The sequence below is a fragment of the Oryza brachyantha genome, chromosome 1, assembly GCF_000231095.2.
Source record: "Oryza brachyantha chromosome 1, ObraRS2, whole genome shotgun sequence".
Taxonomy (NCBI): Eukaryota; Viridiplantae; Streptophyta; class Magnoliopsida; order Poales; family Poaceae; genus Oryza; species Oryza brachyantha.
The window spans coordinates 29,233,732-29,249,883 of record NC_023163.2 but is presented as its reverse complement, the minus strand read 5'-3'; the positions used below and the strand labels follow the sequence as shown (position 1 = coordinate 29,249,883).

Here is a 16,152-nt window from a genome sequence, read left to right as displayed (position 1 = left end):
CCCATTTAAAGCCAACCCCTAACCCTTCATGTCATCTAGTTTCCGTAGCATTAAATACACTTCCACATAAGCAAAAATCTTATGTGGCAAGGGAGTTAACGAGGAGAAAGGAAAAAAAAGATGAAGAAACCATTTTCTGATGTAAGAAACTGAAAGTGCATCTAGTTCCTAAACGGAGTTTTGAATGATTAATCATAATGCTAGCCAAACATATGTGCGATATTGAGTTGTGATTGCAGAGAAGATAAGGGATAAATTCAATTGAAGGATTACGCGATCCTATTTAAAGCATGTGTGACCCAAAACGACAGTTCTATGGAGTTGAGCGCACTCGAAGACCGATTTTATTTTTCGTTTTGAGTCGTAGGAACTCCATATTATTAAGAGGGGTCACCGGAAGCTTAGCATGCATCCAAGAGGTTTAGGGTTAAGTCTGAGTTGAGTGGAGGTTTGTCGCTGCCTTTCCTAAGCAGCAGGGACCGGACGGTCCGCCCCCCTGGCCGGATAATCCGGTGGCAGGACGGTCCGGATCTTGGTCCGGCTCTTGCTTTGAGTGAGTGTTTAAGCGTCGACCGGACGGTCTGGCCCCCTGGCCGGATTCCAACAGTTAAATGATGTCTGCCAATCTATATAAGCCCCCTTTAGATCTAGCCATTGGTGAGGCTTTCCGTTCGAATTCACTAGTTGCTAGGGCAAATTTAGCATCTCTCAAGCCTCCCCACTAACCTATAAACACTTACTAGAGAGATTAATCGGTGGATCATGTCATAGGGAGAGTGTTTAGACTTGTGAGTGATTAAGTGTTCGTTCTTGGGCATTGATAGATACATGCAGAGTCAAGGTAGTCTATTACTTTTGAATATTGATCTCCTAGACGGATAGTCGTCGCTCTTGAGCCTCCGATTCTTGTGGATCGTTCAGGAGCAAGTTGTGAAGGTTGGTGTCTACCTCCGCAAGAAAATAGGTAAGATTGATAGTGGATTCTTGTGCTTATTTTTAGAGGGCTGCAGGGTGGTGGGGTTACAACCTAGGACTGGGCAAGACGTCTTGATCTTGACCTTGGTGGTCGATCAAGGGCTTGCTAGTCCTTAGGTGTGAATCTGGAAATCTGTGTTGGCCTTCTGCGAGAAAGCCAAGAGAGGGTAAGGATCGAAAGAGATACTGCTCGTAGGAGCGCCTCAACGGAGAGTAGGATCGAAAGATTCGAAATTCGAGATAATTCTCTCGTGTCTTTGTTCTTGTGATTCATGTGTTCTTTCTATTCCTGCGATCTTTCAGCGTTTATGTACACGATCACCTCACGTTCTCAGGAACATCACTGAAAAATAAGATTGCCAAGTCTGTATTTTTCACTGACCGGACGGTCCGGTGTTCTAACCAGGACGGTCTGACCAAAGTTCTCGGTCCAACCTGAGAGTACCAACCGGACGGTCCAGCCCCCTACTGACCGCTGCTATTTCGAAGAATTTTTCAGGATACCTACTTACCCCCTCTAGACTGTCTACCTGGGACTTCAACCATCTCTACATAAGAACCAATAACAAAGACAAGGTGATAGGTGGATAAATAGAGAGAAGAGAGATAATTGAATAAGAATTTGATTTGAAGGCACCACTCATTGAATACATAGTTTCTACCCATAGTATCTATATGATATGACAAGTATAGAAACTCCTTAATAGTTTCTGGATTGAAAATGACCTAAACACCCCTTACCTGAGTTACTGCGGTTGGATGTCAATCTCAACCGAGTGGCTGGGGCCAGGGGGCCTGGGGCCGGGCATCGGACCGAGCCATCGGACAGGAGAATCACTTATACGATGCTTTACCTTCTTAATATTTTTTTGGACTCAGTTATATAAAAATTGACTAGAATTCCAGCATTGATACCACCTTTTGTCCTTAGTGGTTATTCAATATGCACAGTGAGATCAATTGATTAAAGTTTAATTTGCCTCATCCTTAGTAGGCCATGCATTTCGTATCTATATCCTCCCCCGTTCCTAAATATTTGACGCCATTAACTTTTATATACACGTTTAGCTATTCATCTTATTCAAAAAATTTATATAATTGTTTATTATTTTTATATCATTTTATTCATTGTTAAATATACTTTTATGTATATATAAATTTATATATTTAAAAAAAGTTAAATATAACGAACGGTCAAACATATATCAAAAGAGTCAATGACATCAAATATTTAGAACGGACGTAGTATCATATATCATCACTAGTATATTTTTCATATATACAAAGAGGTAAAGAATCCCATCCATCGACTCACCGTGTTTTCTGGTGGCATGCTGATTCGTGTTCAAGACATGTTTAGTTCCCGTCAAAATGTACTAATAAGTAGCGTTGTGCGTGCTATATCGTATGATGCTCCAGACCATTTCAGTTTTTTAATTATTTTTTATTTTAAAAATATTACCAATATTGTGTTAGTTTATACCAACTGATTGTTAGGCAATACCGTTAAGGTATCAGCCTATCAGGTACTTATAACTCAGTATCAGTCGGTACTACGCGAGTATCAGTATATATCGACGTAATATTAGATCTGATAAAAATGAGATATTATATTTAGTAGACATAAGAATCATTTCATTCTAAAATGGAATGCTATACAATTGCAGCCTCCTAATATATCCATTGAACGCATGATTAATTTGCTAATACTGTTTATATGTTTTTTCCATGGTACCGTTAACTTTTATATTCATGTTTGATCATTCGCCTTATTAAAAAATATAAAATTATTAACTATTTTATTATAATTTGATTTATTATTATGTAAACTTTAAATATAAACATCTCTCTGTTTTACAATGTAAGATTTTATATTTTGGTCTAGGTTCATATGAATACTAATAAATATATATATATATATAAATATAAATTATATACATTTGAATTTAGACAAGGCTAGAAAGTCCTGTAACATGAAACAAATGTGGTATAATTTTATATACTTAGATAATTTTTTTAAATAAGATAAATATTTAAATTTAAACCTAAAAGTCGACGTCTTTTCAAACAGACACGGAGGAAGTAGCATATTAACAGAAATTCGGTCTGAAAGACTACTACTACGGGGTCTTTGGGAATACCCTACCATTCCAATATGTTTCGGAACACAGAAGGCAAGGCAACCGGTTCTCCGTTCCAAAACCCAACCAAAGCCCTCGCTCTCCCCGCCCCTTTCCTCATCCCCCGATTCCCCCGCCATGGCGCCCGGTGCCCTAGCCCGTCTCCTCGTCGGCCGCGCCGCGCCCACTCCTCTCCTCGCTCGCCCCTTCGCCGCGAAGGCCCGCGCGTCGCGCCGGCCGCAGGAGCCGGACTTCCCGTCGGAGGACGAGGACGACTCCGCCGGCGGCGAGGTAGCCGCGCCCACCGAAGGCATCAGCAAGCCTCTCGCCGAGGTCCTCAGGGAGCTCGGGAAGAGGGTCCCCGAGTCCCTCGTGAAGACGCGCGTCGACGATGGCTTCGCCATCAAGTACATCCCATGGTGAGCCTGCTCGATCACTTGCGATGGCTTATGGAATACTTCCTTTCCGTACACCGCTATATATGAATCATGATCGGCTTATTTTGGGATATTTCCGTTTAATTTGAACGTTTTGCGCGTATTTGCGGATTTTTATGTGTTTTATATCAATGTGCGGAGAGTATACTTGTAGAATCGCACAGCAGCTCGAAATGTTAGTTCGTTCGTGTAACAATTTGGGATTGGTGGATGGAGGGGGGAAAATTGGACCGCCTGACACATGCTTTGTTAGGATTGATAGGAAAAGAAGTGATAAAATTCTTTATTAAAATTGATTCCTGGGAGTGTCATCATTCATCCTGCTGGCGGGCATCTCTATCACCTGAAGGCGTGTTGTCATGAATATAGCATGCCTTTCAGTTTCGAAAACAGAAACAGAAGGAGACCCGCAACATTAGTTTGAAAGAAGAATGATACTCAGAGGTGATGGCGCCTGTTGTGTTGAGAGCAGCTAGATTAGATAGAGATACTAGAAGGTTTTGACTCTTGAGGGTTGAGACCGATTCATCTTCCTTTTTGTTCTTAATGGTAGCTACATGCACCACCATCTTTTCGCCTTTTCTCATGCTTATAAGCTAAAATTTGAATCTCCAACCTTAAATTGGAGTTGATTTTGAGTTTTTTTCACCGAAGTTTATTTTTTCCTAACTTTAGCTCTTAGATCGCTAAAACATAAAAATACATATATAAAATTTTTACTCACAAATTATTTTTCATTTGCAAATATGCTATTGGACTTTTCCATGAAACAGCCAAACAATCATCCCATGGGCATTTATAGACCTGTAGGCAGTAACAACTTCTCCAATAAGAAGGGATAAAACATATATTCTTAACTACCAGATCCATCTAGCTAACTGATAACCAATGAAATCCAATAGATGAGCCTATGGTTGGTAATGCCATGGGCTACAGTAACACAGCGTTGTCTGATTTGGTTACATGACACTCACGTAGTTAGCTGCGCCCATTCATATATCTGCGGTCTCACTTCTGATGCCTTTTGCAGGCACATTGTTAACAAAATTCTTAATGTGCATGCTCCAGGTTAGTTATTTTCTGGTGATTACTACAACCTCATTAACTTATCTTACGTAAAAAAACCTTATTAACTTGTCCTCCCGTAGATGGTTTAAGTTCAAAGTTTTGAGTAACCATATTTGCCATTTTACTTTTAATCTTTTGTAATCCATTTCAGAATGGTCTGGTGAGGTTCGCAGCATTGTTTATTCATCTGATGGAAAATCTGTATCTGTTGTTTACCGTGTGACTCTCCATGGAACTGATGCGGAGGTACCGACATTTCCCTTGGAAACTGTGTTTTATACAGATGACAGGATCTTTGCAACTAAATTACTAAATGTCCTTCTGAAACTAGAATATCTGGATGCGTCCTAAGCCTTCTAGCATGTTATCTATTGACAATCTACTGATAAGTTTCAAACTAAGTTTCATTATACTTTCAACTTGTGTTGCCACTACGATTACAACGGAAGAGAAGTAAAACAGAACACAATAACCTGCTTAAAGACAATCTGCTACATCCGCTATAGTCATGCCTATTGCATATCAGCATGCACCAGCTACCTATGTTAAGATTAATTGCAGTTACTTGGTTATTGTCGAAATATTTTGTCCTCATGTTGATATGGTTGCTGCCTTTAATGTATAATTTCTTGATGCTGAATTAGGATTGCATTCTATAGTTCATCAAAATTCACTAGGCATGTTTTGTAACTAGTTCGCAAATCATGGAGTGTGCATGCTGATACATAAACATACCAATGAAATTATATTCCAAATGGCAAGGCGAGGATCTTGGAGATCACTCAGCATTCCATTGTTAAATGCAAACTCATCTATTTTGGATCGAAACGGCTGGAACTAATATAAAACTTTTCTTTGGGTATATTTCTTTCAGATCTACAGAGAAGCCACTGGAACAGCTTCTGTTGATGATACAGGCTATGGAGATCCTGTGCAGAAGGCTGAAGCAATGGCTTTTCGCCGAGCTTGTGCCCGTCTTGGTCTTGGACTTCATCTCTATCATGAAGATATGTCATAAATGCTTAATTTTAATTATGTGCGGTGTGAAACTCTGGCATGTCTCGTGGTGCGCAGACCCCTGTCCTTGGGCTATCATTTTGTGCAGGATGCACTTTTCTTGTGCATGTTATGAATGGGCCAGCATATGAAGCCAAGTGTTTTAGTTTGTCGCATAGTTGGTTAAATGTAAGCTACTAATGCAAACTATTAGTTATTATGAACCATGTTGTTCCAAGACATATGGCCCCATTTCGTATCAAGAAATTCCTGGTTCTTGCTGGAATTAATTATTTCCTATGAAACTCCTGCGTTCGAAAAGACACATTGCTATTTATTACACTGATTTTGATGGGAGTTGATTCCTGTGCTGCTTTGTGATCTATAACATTCTTTTACTCAATATTGCTAGCTGAGAGGAAACTTTAAGTCATTGCTCCCATATTAATGGTTTTTCAGGGCAATCAGGCAAGTTTCTTTGGTACAATTGTGTTTAATTAAATTTCAATCCACTGGAATTTCGATGACGCAACAATCCTTCGGTATATATTTTCCACCTTCTTTTCTCTTGTTAGGTCGAATTATTTATAATATATATTTTATCTGAGCTTGTTTTAAGGAATTTTGAGTCATTTTGACTCCCAAAATCTTCATGTCATAATATTATGACTGATGTGCTGTACTAGGTTATCATTTGTTACAAAAGAATAGTCTAAACTAACCTTAATTACAAACATAATGGTTATTGCCATCTTCATAATTCATAGAATTAGACAGGCAAACTGTTGGTTTATATAGGTGTAGTAAAACCTATGTGCTATTTTACCATAATAATCTAAGGAAATATGCTACTTGGCCATATCTTAGGGTATGATTATGAACTCAGGCTCTGTTTGGAATTGCGGTGGACTATGATAATCTCATTTGGTGCTACTGCTTTTAGACATATCTGTGTTTCATAATTGGCTTTTTGTTTTTTTTAAATCTTTGTGGCAACATAATGCTACTGTGCCTATAAATTTGGAACAGATAGGAGACATAATTGTTGAATAATCAGTCCCATCCTTTTGCTTATTATAAGCATAAGAGAAATGGTAATTAATGATTTATATGTAAATTTTAGATAAAACTTTTATATACCTGTTCTTAACGATCTAAAAGCAAAAGCTGGAAAGTAAATTGCAATGAAAAAAACACCAGAATCAACTCTAAATTTAACTTTTAAAATTCAAATTTTGGCTTATAGGCATAAGCTAAAATATGAGGGGGGGGGGGGGTGTATTATGCTCTGACCTTAATTTGATATGTAAAACAAACCATTATTCCCACAACTAAAAAAAAACACTAGCACAGCGCAACACAGAAACTTCAAAGCACACCTCAAGAGAGACTTGGTACTAGGAACAACTGAAGGGATATCTTTGATTGTAATTGGTGCATCACTAATCACTAATATATAGGATGGAGGTCCAAAGGAACTGCCTTAGCTGAGAATGATCCTAACACATACTTTTCGCAGCAGTAACTCGTATTGTTTAATTTCTAAGACAAAATTAAGTAAAAGATCAATGGATAAGAAATTGTCATCATGGTGGGTAGATTTTACATAACATTATACAATAAACTACATCAGGAAATATACTAGACAGGAATGCAGGAGGAATAGTAAACAGTTGTGCTTGTCCTAAAAGTGCCACAGTACTACTTATTATTACAATAACCATGTCCGATAATAGTACATTAAAAGCATTAAGGTTTCTCTCTGCACACACAGAGAGAGGGAAGAGGAGAGAAAGAAGGGATCCTGGAGACCTGGACCTAACCATGGTAGTGACACTGGGGGAGCAATGAACATCTAGATGAGTGGCCGACCCAAGACAATAAAATATATCTATGGGTCCATTGGGGTTAATGAAATACACAGCAGTGTCTGGCATTTCCAAAGCCTTCTTTGGAGTACCATCACTATGTTAGAAATGACAGGAGGTAGCACTAAGTGCCAAAAACAAACATTAGCACTCCTCTGAACCTGTCTCTGACAAGGGGCACAGGCTCTCCTTAGAGCCTTGACCACCTAGATGCAAGTTATCAACTGGAAGATAAAAAGGAATGTTAGTTGGTGCACCTAATAGTTGCTTACTAAAGGTTAAAGGTTGGTTACACAAGTTAACTCATGATGTTAGATAAGTTACTGAGGGGCTAATTTGCATGGAAAAGAGGTTTAGACTGGTTACATGTCAAGTTGATTTCCTCTAGGTAACACGAAGACTAGAACATTAGGGTCTGCTAAATGGTTTGTGCTTCATCCAGAAGCATGTGGTCTATGCTAAATACAATATAGATTCCACTGATGAAATTTTGAAGTGGCATTCTTGCTCGATCAGTTGTTTAGATGTCACTTTTGTCCAATTGGCTTGTATCAGCATGAACCCTCCCTGGGTTAATGCTTGATTGTTAGGGTTACTTTTGCCCATAGCCTTCTGCTAGGGCCTAAATTAATCCATGAAGTCCTTCCTTGGACTGCGGTTAAATTGGTTGATTTGTCTCTGTTAGTACAACCCCATCCATGGGGCGTCAAGCTTTGAGCCCATCCTGGGGCTGAAGCTAATCTCCAATCACCACATGACCATGTGGGGGTATGGAGTGTGCACTTTGAGCTGATGAGCATGAGGTCAACAATAGTGCCTTTTGGTGTTAGAGATGGATGCATGGACTCAACATGTGGGAAAGAAAAATGAGAGTGACGATGAGAAGGAGACCATGGTTAGGCCAAGGGTTGCTCTGGAGCAGCAGACACAGCAAAGTGCGAGGGGATGAGCCGGTAAGGATGAGTAGCTTGAGTTGGAGTTGGCAAAGTAGGAGCCGTGAGTGCCATAGTCATGCCTGTTTAATGGGGACACACACTGTGAATGTATTAGTGCCACTACTGAGCAAAAAGAAACAATGTAAATATATTATGAGAAAATGGTAGTTTTCTTAGCAAAAAAGTGTGAAAAAAGTAACCATACTGTGTGTCATTCTCATTGCATGACCACTAGTTAGGATTCTTTATGCACCTGATGGACTTGCAAATGCATAAAAGACAACTAATTTGTCCTTAGAAATGTACTGGGAAAACTGAAATTTTATATCAAAATGCGACCTAGGAGCTGATTTGTTTTTCTATATTCATGCAACGTAACCTCTGAATTATTTTTTGTCAAGCAAAGAGAAAAAATACTGTACTTTAGAAAGCTCTATGAAGTGCTATATCTACCTAGGATCATGCATGCACAGAGGATTTGAGTTGCAATGGCCAACAATTGAGGGTATTTTAAGTGCATATACAAAAGAGCTAGTAATACCTGCTTGGGCTTGAGGACTCGCTGCAAGTGACAATGGCCCTCCATATTGCTGTGCAAAGCCTGTTACAGCAGCAGCTGTAGAAGCCACAGTGGAGAAGTGAAACATCTGTGGGTATTGCAAGTTGTAGCCTTGTCCACTTGCATAGTTGGTTGTAGTGCTTCCTGACTGCCCAAACTGGAAATATGGATAAAAAGGGCTGCTTCCAGTCACCATGCCAGCTGCTGCTGCCGCCGCCGCCGCTCCATAAAATGGGTACTGGGCTCCTCCATAGATGTTGTAGTAGTTCTAATTAACAGCACAAGTAGAAGATAAGTCTAGTTCTAACTGACAGCACAAATAAAAGATAAGTCTTTTATGCTGTGATGTTTGTTCTTTGCGATAGAACGCCATAATGTTTGTTAGGAACTTTGTTGTAATATCAGTTTGCACTACATTCAAAACATGCCTATATGCAGGTTGAATCTGTTTATTTGCAAGAAATGTGTGCTAGCATCTGTATGTAAAAAGATGAATTAAGTGCTTGCACATTCTGTTGATTTTTCTTGCTTCTTGAAAATTTCCTTAAATAATATGAATTAACTCTGCTAATTTTATATTAAGGCGGCTAACGCCTAAGTGGTGAGTGGTGACCTTTAGCAATTGTTAAAGCAAAGACAACTACGTGGTTTAATTGCCATCTTAATATTCTGGATATGGCTGTTGCGATACATGATCTATGACAACTTCATACATGCATTCATTACTTCCATGCTGCTTCTGGTGATGAAAATATAAGGCTTAATCTAGTTTTTTGGTATCACAGTCACTATGCAGATCTATATACCTACTTTTAAAAGGGTGTTCTGTTGCATTATTCTAGAAAATATCTTACTATATCCAAACAAGTAACTTATTTTGTTTTTCTTATAACACTAGCTAGTATTTAAAGGGTGGTATCAAAATGCATGGTTTGGAACTGAGGGAGAGATAGAGGGGAGGGGGTACTATAGTACCGTTATTATAGTGGTATTCCACATACGTCAATATTTTTTACTAGTTCATACAAAGTATCAAAACAGTATTGAAAACAAGAAGTTATGTGCTTCCTATTTGACATCATCAAAATCATTTGCCTCTACAACAGATTAGATACGCGTGCCTGTTCCTATGATATGATATGCAGTGGATTAATCTGGGATAAAGCTGTTGGTGCACTAATTGCAAAATCCTGTACTGTGGACTACATTTGGGTCCATGGTTCAAAGCCCCATGTATAGCTTTGGATAGAGTTGCGGACCCAAGCATGTGCTCTCATAATTTTATTTGGCTAACAAAGGGGTCTAGCTGATGGAAGGATGGACCCAGTGTTTAACAGGTTTGGTCTGGACAAGCTAGGGCCCATGTCATGTGCACCTGTACCAGGTAAGATAGAAGTTGCTAGGACCATAAGGCACTATACTTGATGTAGGATCAGGATTTATAGTTTTTTTCTATAGAGGAATGGGCATTGTAGGGACTGAGCTCTTCATCTCATATGGGACAACTGCTTTGAGGGGGATTGGAAAGCAGCCTCATATAGTCATATTCATGAGCAGAAGCTGGACTCAGCAATTCAACATGATAATACCTGTTACACTTCCATAGTAAAAGGGGATGGTTTTGAAAGGATGCAAGCTTTAGGGCCTTTCAGTGTATATATATAGTCACTGAACATGGAGGACAGCTAGGCAGGTTACGGTTATTCTTAAGAGCTGCTGACTCATGTTTTTACTGAAGGAGTCGAGGTAAAAGAATAATGAGATTTCACAAGATTACATGCCAACTGACAGGTAAAAACTACTGGCAAAGGGAAATGTATAGTAGCAACAAAACAAAAACAGAGCTTTTGACAACATGTATGGTGAACTAACCTCTGGTATTTTAAATGATTCAGTACTATTGAATTTGCTAGTATTTTTTTTAAAGTAGATAAAATGTTTTGCTTTGATAGCTTTTCTTTTTGCATATTCTCATTATTATGTTTATATAGGGACACTATCTTGATGCTTTTTTTTTGGTGTGGACTTGTGTTACCTATGTGCTTTATGTTAGTAACATTTTAATGGGATCTGTATATGATTTACAGGTTTGACAAGCATATAACAAATTTAAGTGCCTGGTACATGCAGGATGTCAGTTTTTAAGTAGAACTTGCGCAGGATTTGCAATGAAGATGGATTTTATTCAGTGCGCAGGTGTATGGAGAGTTGGAGACCAACCCAGGTTGGCTTGAGAGCTTGCAGGTGCAGAGGCTGAAGATGGTCAGCATTTCTTGCCTTCTTTGGTCACTATGTTATAATAGTATAGTATATATTCCTCCTCTGGCGCCTTTTATTTTTGTGCAATGTCTTGTTTTGCTTAGACGTCTATTTGCTACTATTTTGTATGCAACATTTATCTTATGTTGATTATTATGGAAAATGCATACTACAAAACCAGTTTCTGGTACACCTATACAGCATTAACTCAATGGCATTTAAACTCAAAAGTGGTATGCTTAATATTTGTTCCTCCCCACCCACCCATACACCAAAAAGAAAAACAAAACATGGATGTAAGTGAAATAACAAGAATATCAACATCCTATGGTACTTGCTGAAAATGCAAGAGGAACTTACTGTGGGATAACTGTAGTCTGGAGAATAGGGAGAGTACCTGCAGCAGTGAAAAGAGAAGAAAGTATATAAATTTTGTATCAATTATTATGATTATGAAATTATCTACTGGACCAAGCATGTTAGTTAATAGCTTGCGGCAAAGGGAGGCGTGCTTGCAGTGCCAGCCCCTTCATGTGCCACTGGATCAGCATGCACTGCCAGTGCCAGCCTGCCAGAGAGAGAGAGAGAGAGGCTTGGGGGTGCAAGGTAAAAAGCTTCCATGCCATTCACCATTGACCAAGGCAGCATGTCATAATGCACATGTCATGCATGTGATAAGCCCCGTCATAGTTGTTCCTTGGGCACTTTAAGGGAGAAGGGGAGAGAGAGAGACAGAGAACGTACCCATAGACATGGTAAGGGAGGCCTTGTGGGATAGCATAATGGGGGAAGGTGGCGTGAGAAGGAAAAGCTGCGCCCAGACCACCTTGGATCCCTGCCTGCTGGCTAAAGGACTTCATCACCCTAAAGCTCCTAGCCCCTCCTGTAGCAACATCATCAAGAAAATTAGTGCAAAGATTACCCACATTGCTTGCTAACATTTTCAGCAAAAAGACACTAGAAAGCAGGCATGCACTTGTTCTGATGCGCCACTGATGAATTTATTCATTCAGAGACAGTCATGCCATTCTTCGGTCTCTGAATGACAAGACGACATAATAGAAGTAAAAGATTCTTAGAATCTGTCCTGATTAATTTAAGGTTAAGGGTTGATCTGTATAGTTTTATCTGAGCCTAAGTTTTATAATTAGTACAACGCATTATCCAAAACATGGCACTTATTTCAAGGATAACTAACATCTTTGTACTGCTAATGTTGTTCGTTCTCCACTCCTTATTATCCTCTTTTCCCGTAACTATAATCCAAGATGGTACCTTTTCGAGGCTATGGAGTTATTTTTTTTCTGCTAGATGAAGGGCACTCCCTGTGAAATGCGTTTCTCTCCTTAGGGAAAATTAGTTAGCAGTAACATAAACTAATGCACTTGAACTGTTTACAGTTTACTCTTAGAAAATGCAACGCAAGATCCTCATCTAACTCTTAAGGCTTAGCCAATTAGCAAAGTTAGGCAAACTTGTATCGTGTTATTTAAGCTCTTATTTATTCTAATGGCAGGAAGGAACCTTTCTGCGCATAAAATCATAACGGAAGTTTGTGATCATGAAACTATATGTGGGAATCATAGAAAATGCTAGAGCTAGTGCATATATAATTATTATCACTTTTCTTTTTCAAGAGCTTTTGGTGTTAGGCTGTTTTCAACTCATAAGAAGCTGTCACCGAAGGTTTTCAATCAAGCTAGCTAACTGTTTGTACTATGTTGCTTTGTGTAGCTGGTGAGATAATGGCGAATGTCTAACCATGCTGTGGGGTTGGAGGCCTAGATCTCTGAACCCCAAGGGAAGCAAGATTGCAGTTAGCCCTTCTCCCGTCGATCACCGGCGCGGGATCAACACAAGCCCTCATCGCGGCATCCGGGTCCCGGAAGGTAACCTACAGTACGAATTTGTGGTGCATAATTTAACAGAAACCAAGCATTCTTTGCATATTGCAGCAAACCAAAAAGTTTGAGGGAAAAACTCGTGGTGCAGAACTAAAAAGTTTGCAAAGTAAACTGCTGCAAATAAGTGCATGCAAAGGAAAGACAACTGTAAATGATCATACAAATCCATAGCCCTTGGATCTGCCAGTGTTCTTGTCAGTGATAACAACTGCTTCCAGAATCTCCCCAAACTGCTCGAAGTACTTCCTCATGGTCTCCTTCTGGGTCTCCCATGCCAGCCCTCCTACAAACACCTTGGTGTAGGTTGTGTCCCCAAATTGCCCTATCACACTCGGTGGACTCATGACACTAACTTCACCTCACCAGCAAGAAATCTAGCTCAGAAAAGGAACAAGAAAAACCAGCAGCTAAGGATCTGAATTGGGCTAGGACTTGTTAGAGGAAGATTAAGGGATGGAAGAGAAGAGAGGAGGGAAGGAAGGAGAGAGGGAGGAAAAGCTAAAGGTTAGAGGAAAAGGGGTAGGAGAGAGGGGGAAGGGAGGGTACAGAAGGGCAATATATACAGGTGTCTGCTATAATGCACCACTCTTGTCCTTTTGGTCCAAACCATATGCTCGTATAATAATACTACACACCGGGAGACATACCCACCCCCGCCAAAGCATCAGTAGAATGACGCAACTGTCCTTATTGGATGAACAGTAGTTACAGGGTGGCGTTGAGCTGTCCTTGTCTGGAGAGTGGCAAAAACGGAACGGAGTTTGGGAGGGATTCCGTCGGGAATTAGGGGAACTTGGGAGAATTTCGTAAGATGCTGTCTTTGTGGGCGTATCCTGATTTTGTGTGTTTAGATTGGAGGGTAGTCATTATAGATAATCAAGTGTAATTAGTCCAGTGCTATTAGCATTTTGAAAGCAATTATTAAATAGTTGTTTGATTCTTATATTCGGGCGGAACAGAGGTCAGAATGGATGTATTGGCGTGTAGTCTCTCTTTAGTAATTGGACATTATGGTGTTAGTGCATAAACAACATATCTCTTTAGTAATTGGACATTATGGTCTTATATCTACTCTGCACGATTTATCAAACATAACATGCTTTGTAGAGACTATTTTGAGTACTGTTTTGCTTCGAGATGATAGATGAGCTTGGGTTGAGGAAGTGGGCAGAAATAGTTACTAAAAGTTCAAAGTAGTGCATCCTAATATAGACTATTTCTTGCTATATTTTCTATATGAGAACAATTTATGCCTGATAGGATAGGACTGCAATTGCACCTGAACCAATCCTTTCTGCAAATCTATAGGCTAGTTGTTTATCCAAGTTATCCCATATCCTATTTCCATCCCAATGATCCCATGTTAAACTATTGTCTTTCTACATGAGAAGTTTTGCCAACAATTGTGAAATTTATGTTATTTTACCCAACAAATGTATGCTACATTAAATGATTTAACCAGTAGATAAACATAGTAAGAGATTATTGAGAGCACTCATGATCCTAGGCTGCTAGCCGCTTTGAGCTGGAGCAAGCTGTGGTGGAGGCTTTCTTCCTTGTGCATCAAGCACGTAGAAAAAAACATGCCCCACCGATGGAGGGGAGATATTTGATGATGTGCACTGCCTGGCGAACTGAGGGGAATGCATGATGTGCCATCAGATCTGATCTGGAGATGGACGGCTAGAGTTGCCACCCCAATTGGAGTGGTCGGGGTGTACTGAACTGTTTCGAGCCTTGACAAGGACGCAGTGCCAAAGCTTTTGCCTGTCTCTCTAGCTCCTCCTAACTCTAGATCTCTCTTGGCCTGTAAGCCATCTCCGATAACAACAGCCTCGTCCATCACTTTGTCATGTCTCTCAGACAGCAACTATACTTCTTTGGTGCCCCGTGTGTATGTACCTATCCATGCAATATCTTGCTGTCGAGTGTTGACTAATAGTTGTCCCTTTCTTTCAAGACGATAATAAAGAACATGTGAAAAGCCTATCATGTAACATGTGTCTGCAAGGTTAGATTTATTAACATAGCTAGGAAGAATATGTTCGTTTATACTTACATGTATTTCATACAGTCTGAAGAACCTTTGGAATATGATATGGTAGCATAGATACTAATTTAAAGTAGGCTCGATCAGGTTCTCACATATAATAGTGAGTAAGCAAGGATATTCTCCTTAACCTTACATAAAAGAAAGAAGGTTTAACTCCTGCATGAGATTAGTACCTGCAGAAGAGATTAGAGAAAATCCATAAGAGGTGTAATGCTTGCATGATGCGAGAAGGTTCGCTTAGATGACACAATGAATGTCAGCACAAGGGCTATCGCCTGTCCTTCAGCTGATGAAGTTGAATGTGTAATATGGAATATAATCTCGTAGTATTAGCTGTGTGCTTCACATAAAGCAGAAGTAAGCTGTATTCTCGAATTACATATGTTTTACTAATTTCTATCACAAACTGTTGTGTAGTGATATGAATGTCTCTTCGATTACAGTTGGATGCTATCTAATCATTTGGTTACCTGCTTCCTTGCAAGGGGAATCTTTTTTAACAACCAATGGGAGTTTTTCTCTCTGAAGAAGGGAGGAATCTAAAGTTTGGTCCAGTATACAGCCTGACGTTTGTATCAGACTATCAGTATCTGTGTCCTAGATTAACTTCTCCCCAGGCCGGCTGTCCTTGTTGACTGGTCGAGGTGGACTGATCCTGGTGCAAGGGGGTATCGGCTAATTGGGCATGTGAGGCGTCAGTCCATTGGTGCCTGGTCCTGTATGCAAGTGATCACTGTTCACATCCAATTCTGCTCTTACACCAGCGCACTAAAGTTTGGAACTTTGGATACTCTGAAGTTCTGAACCAGGATTCAGAAAACTTGGTAAGTTGCTGGCACATCTCCTCGGAGTACAATTCAGTTCCATTGCATCGATGTTTGAATTAAATCGTCAGCTAGGTCAATCACTTGTGATGTACTATACTGTACTTTAGGATCTTCTGGCTTGCTAAGTTGCTATGCAGGTTTCCTATGCCAC

The 16,152-nt window shown here is 39.8% G+C and overlaps 2 protein-coding genes across 3 annotated transcripts; one reads left to right on the top strand and one right to left on the bottom strand.

The window, feature by feature from the left end:
• The first annotated feature begins 3,148 nt into the window (after positions 1 to 3,148).
• On the top strand, positions 3,149 to 5,896 carry LOC102715528 (DNA repair RAD52-like protein 1, mitochondrial). Its single transcript, XM_006645046.2, has 4 exons — positions 3,149 to 3,514; positions 4,563 to 4,600; positions 4,752 to 4,846; positions 5,475 to 5,896. Exons 1-4 carry the CDS (start codon positions 3,234 to 3,236, stop codon positions 5,616 to 5,618), a joined length of 558 nt encoding a protein of 185 aa, XP_006645109.1. The 5' UTR covers positions 3,149 to 3,233; the 3' UTR covers positions 5,619 to 5,896.
• A 1,379-nt stretch (positions 5,897 to 7,275) lies between these two features.
• LOC102715069 (RNA-binding protein 24-B-like) lies at positions 7,276 to 13,658 on the bottom strand. Of its 2 annotated transcripts, none has more exons than XM_006645045.3 (6): positions 13,283 to 13,658; positions 12,979 to 13,111; positions 11,962 to 12,100; positions 11,578 to 11,614; positions 8,941 to 9,226; positions 7,276 to 8,499 (listed from the first exon to the last, which is right to left on the bottom strand). In XM_006645045.3, exons 1-6 carry the CDS (start codon positions 13,463 to 13,465, stop codon positions 8,474 to 8,476), a joined length of 804 nt encoding a protein of 267 aa, XP_006645108.1. In that variant the 5' UTR covers positions 13,466 to 13,658; the 3' UTR covers positions 7,276 to 8,473. The 2 variants fall into 2 exon arrangements, with proteins under 2 accessions (XP_006645108.1, XP_006645107.1); XM_006645044.3 differs by having other exon boundaries at positions 7,276 to 8,479.
• Between the last annotated feature and the right edge of the window lie 2,494 nt (positions 13,659 to 16,152).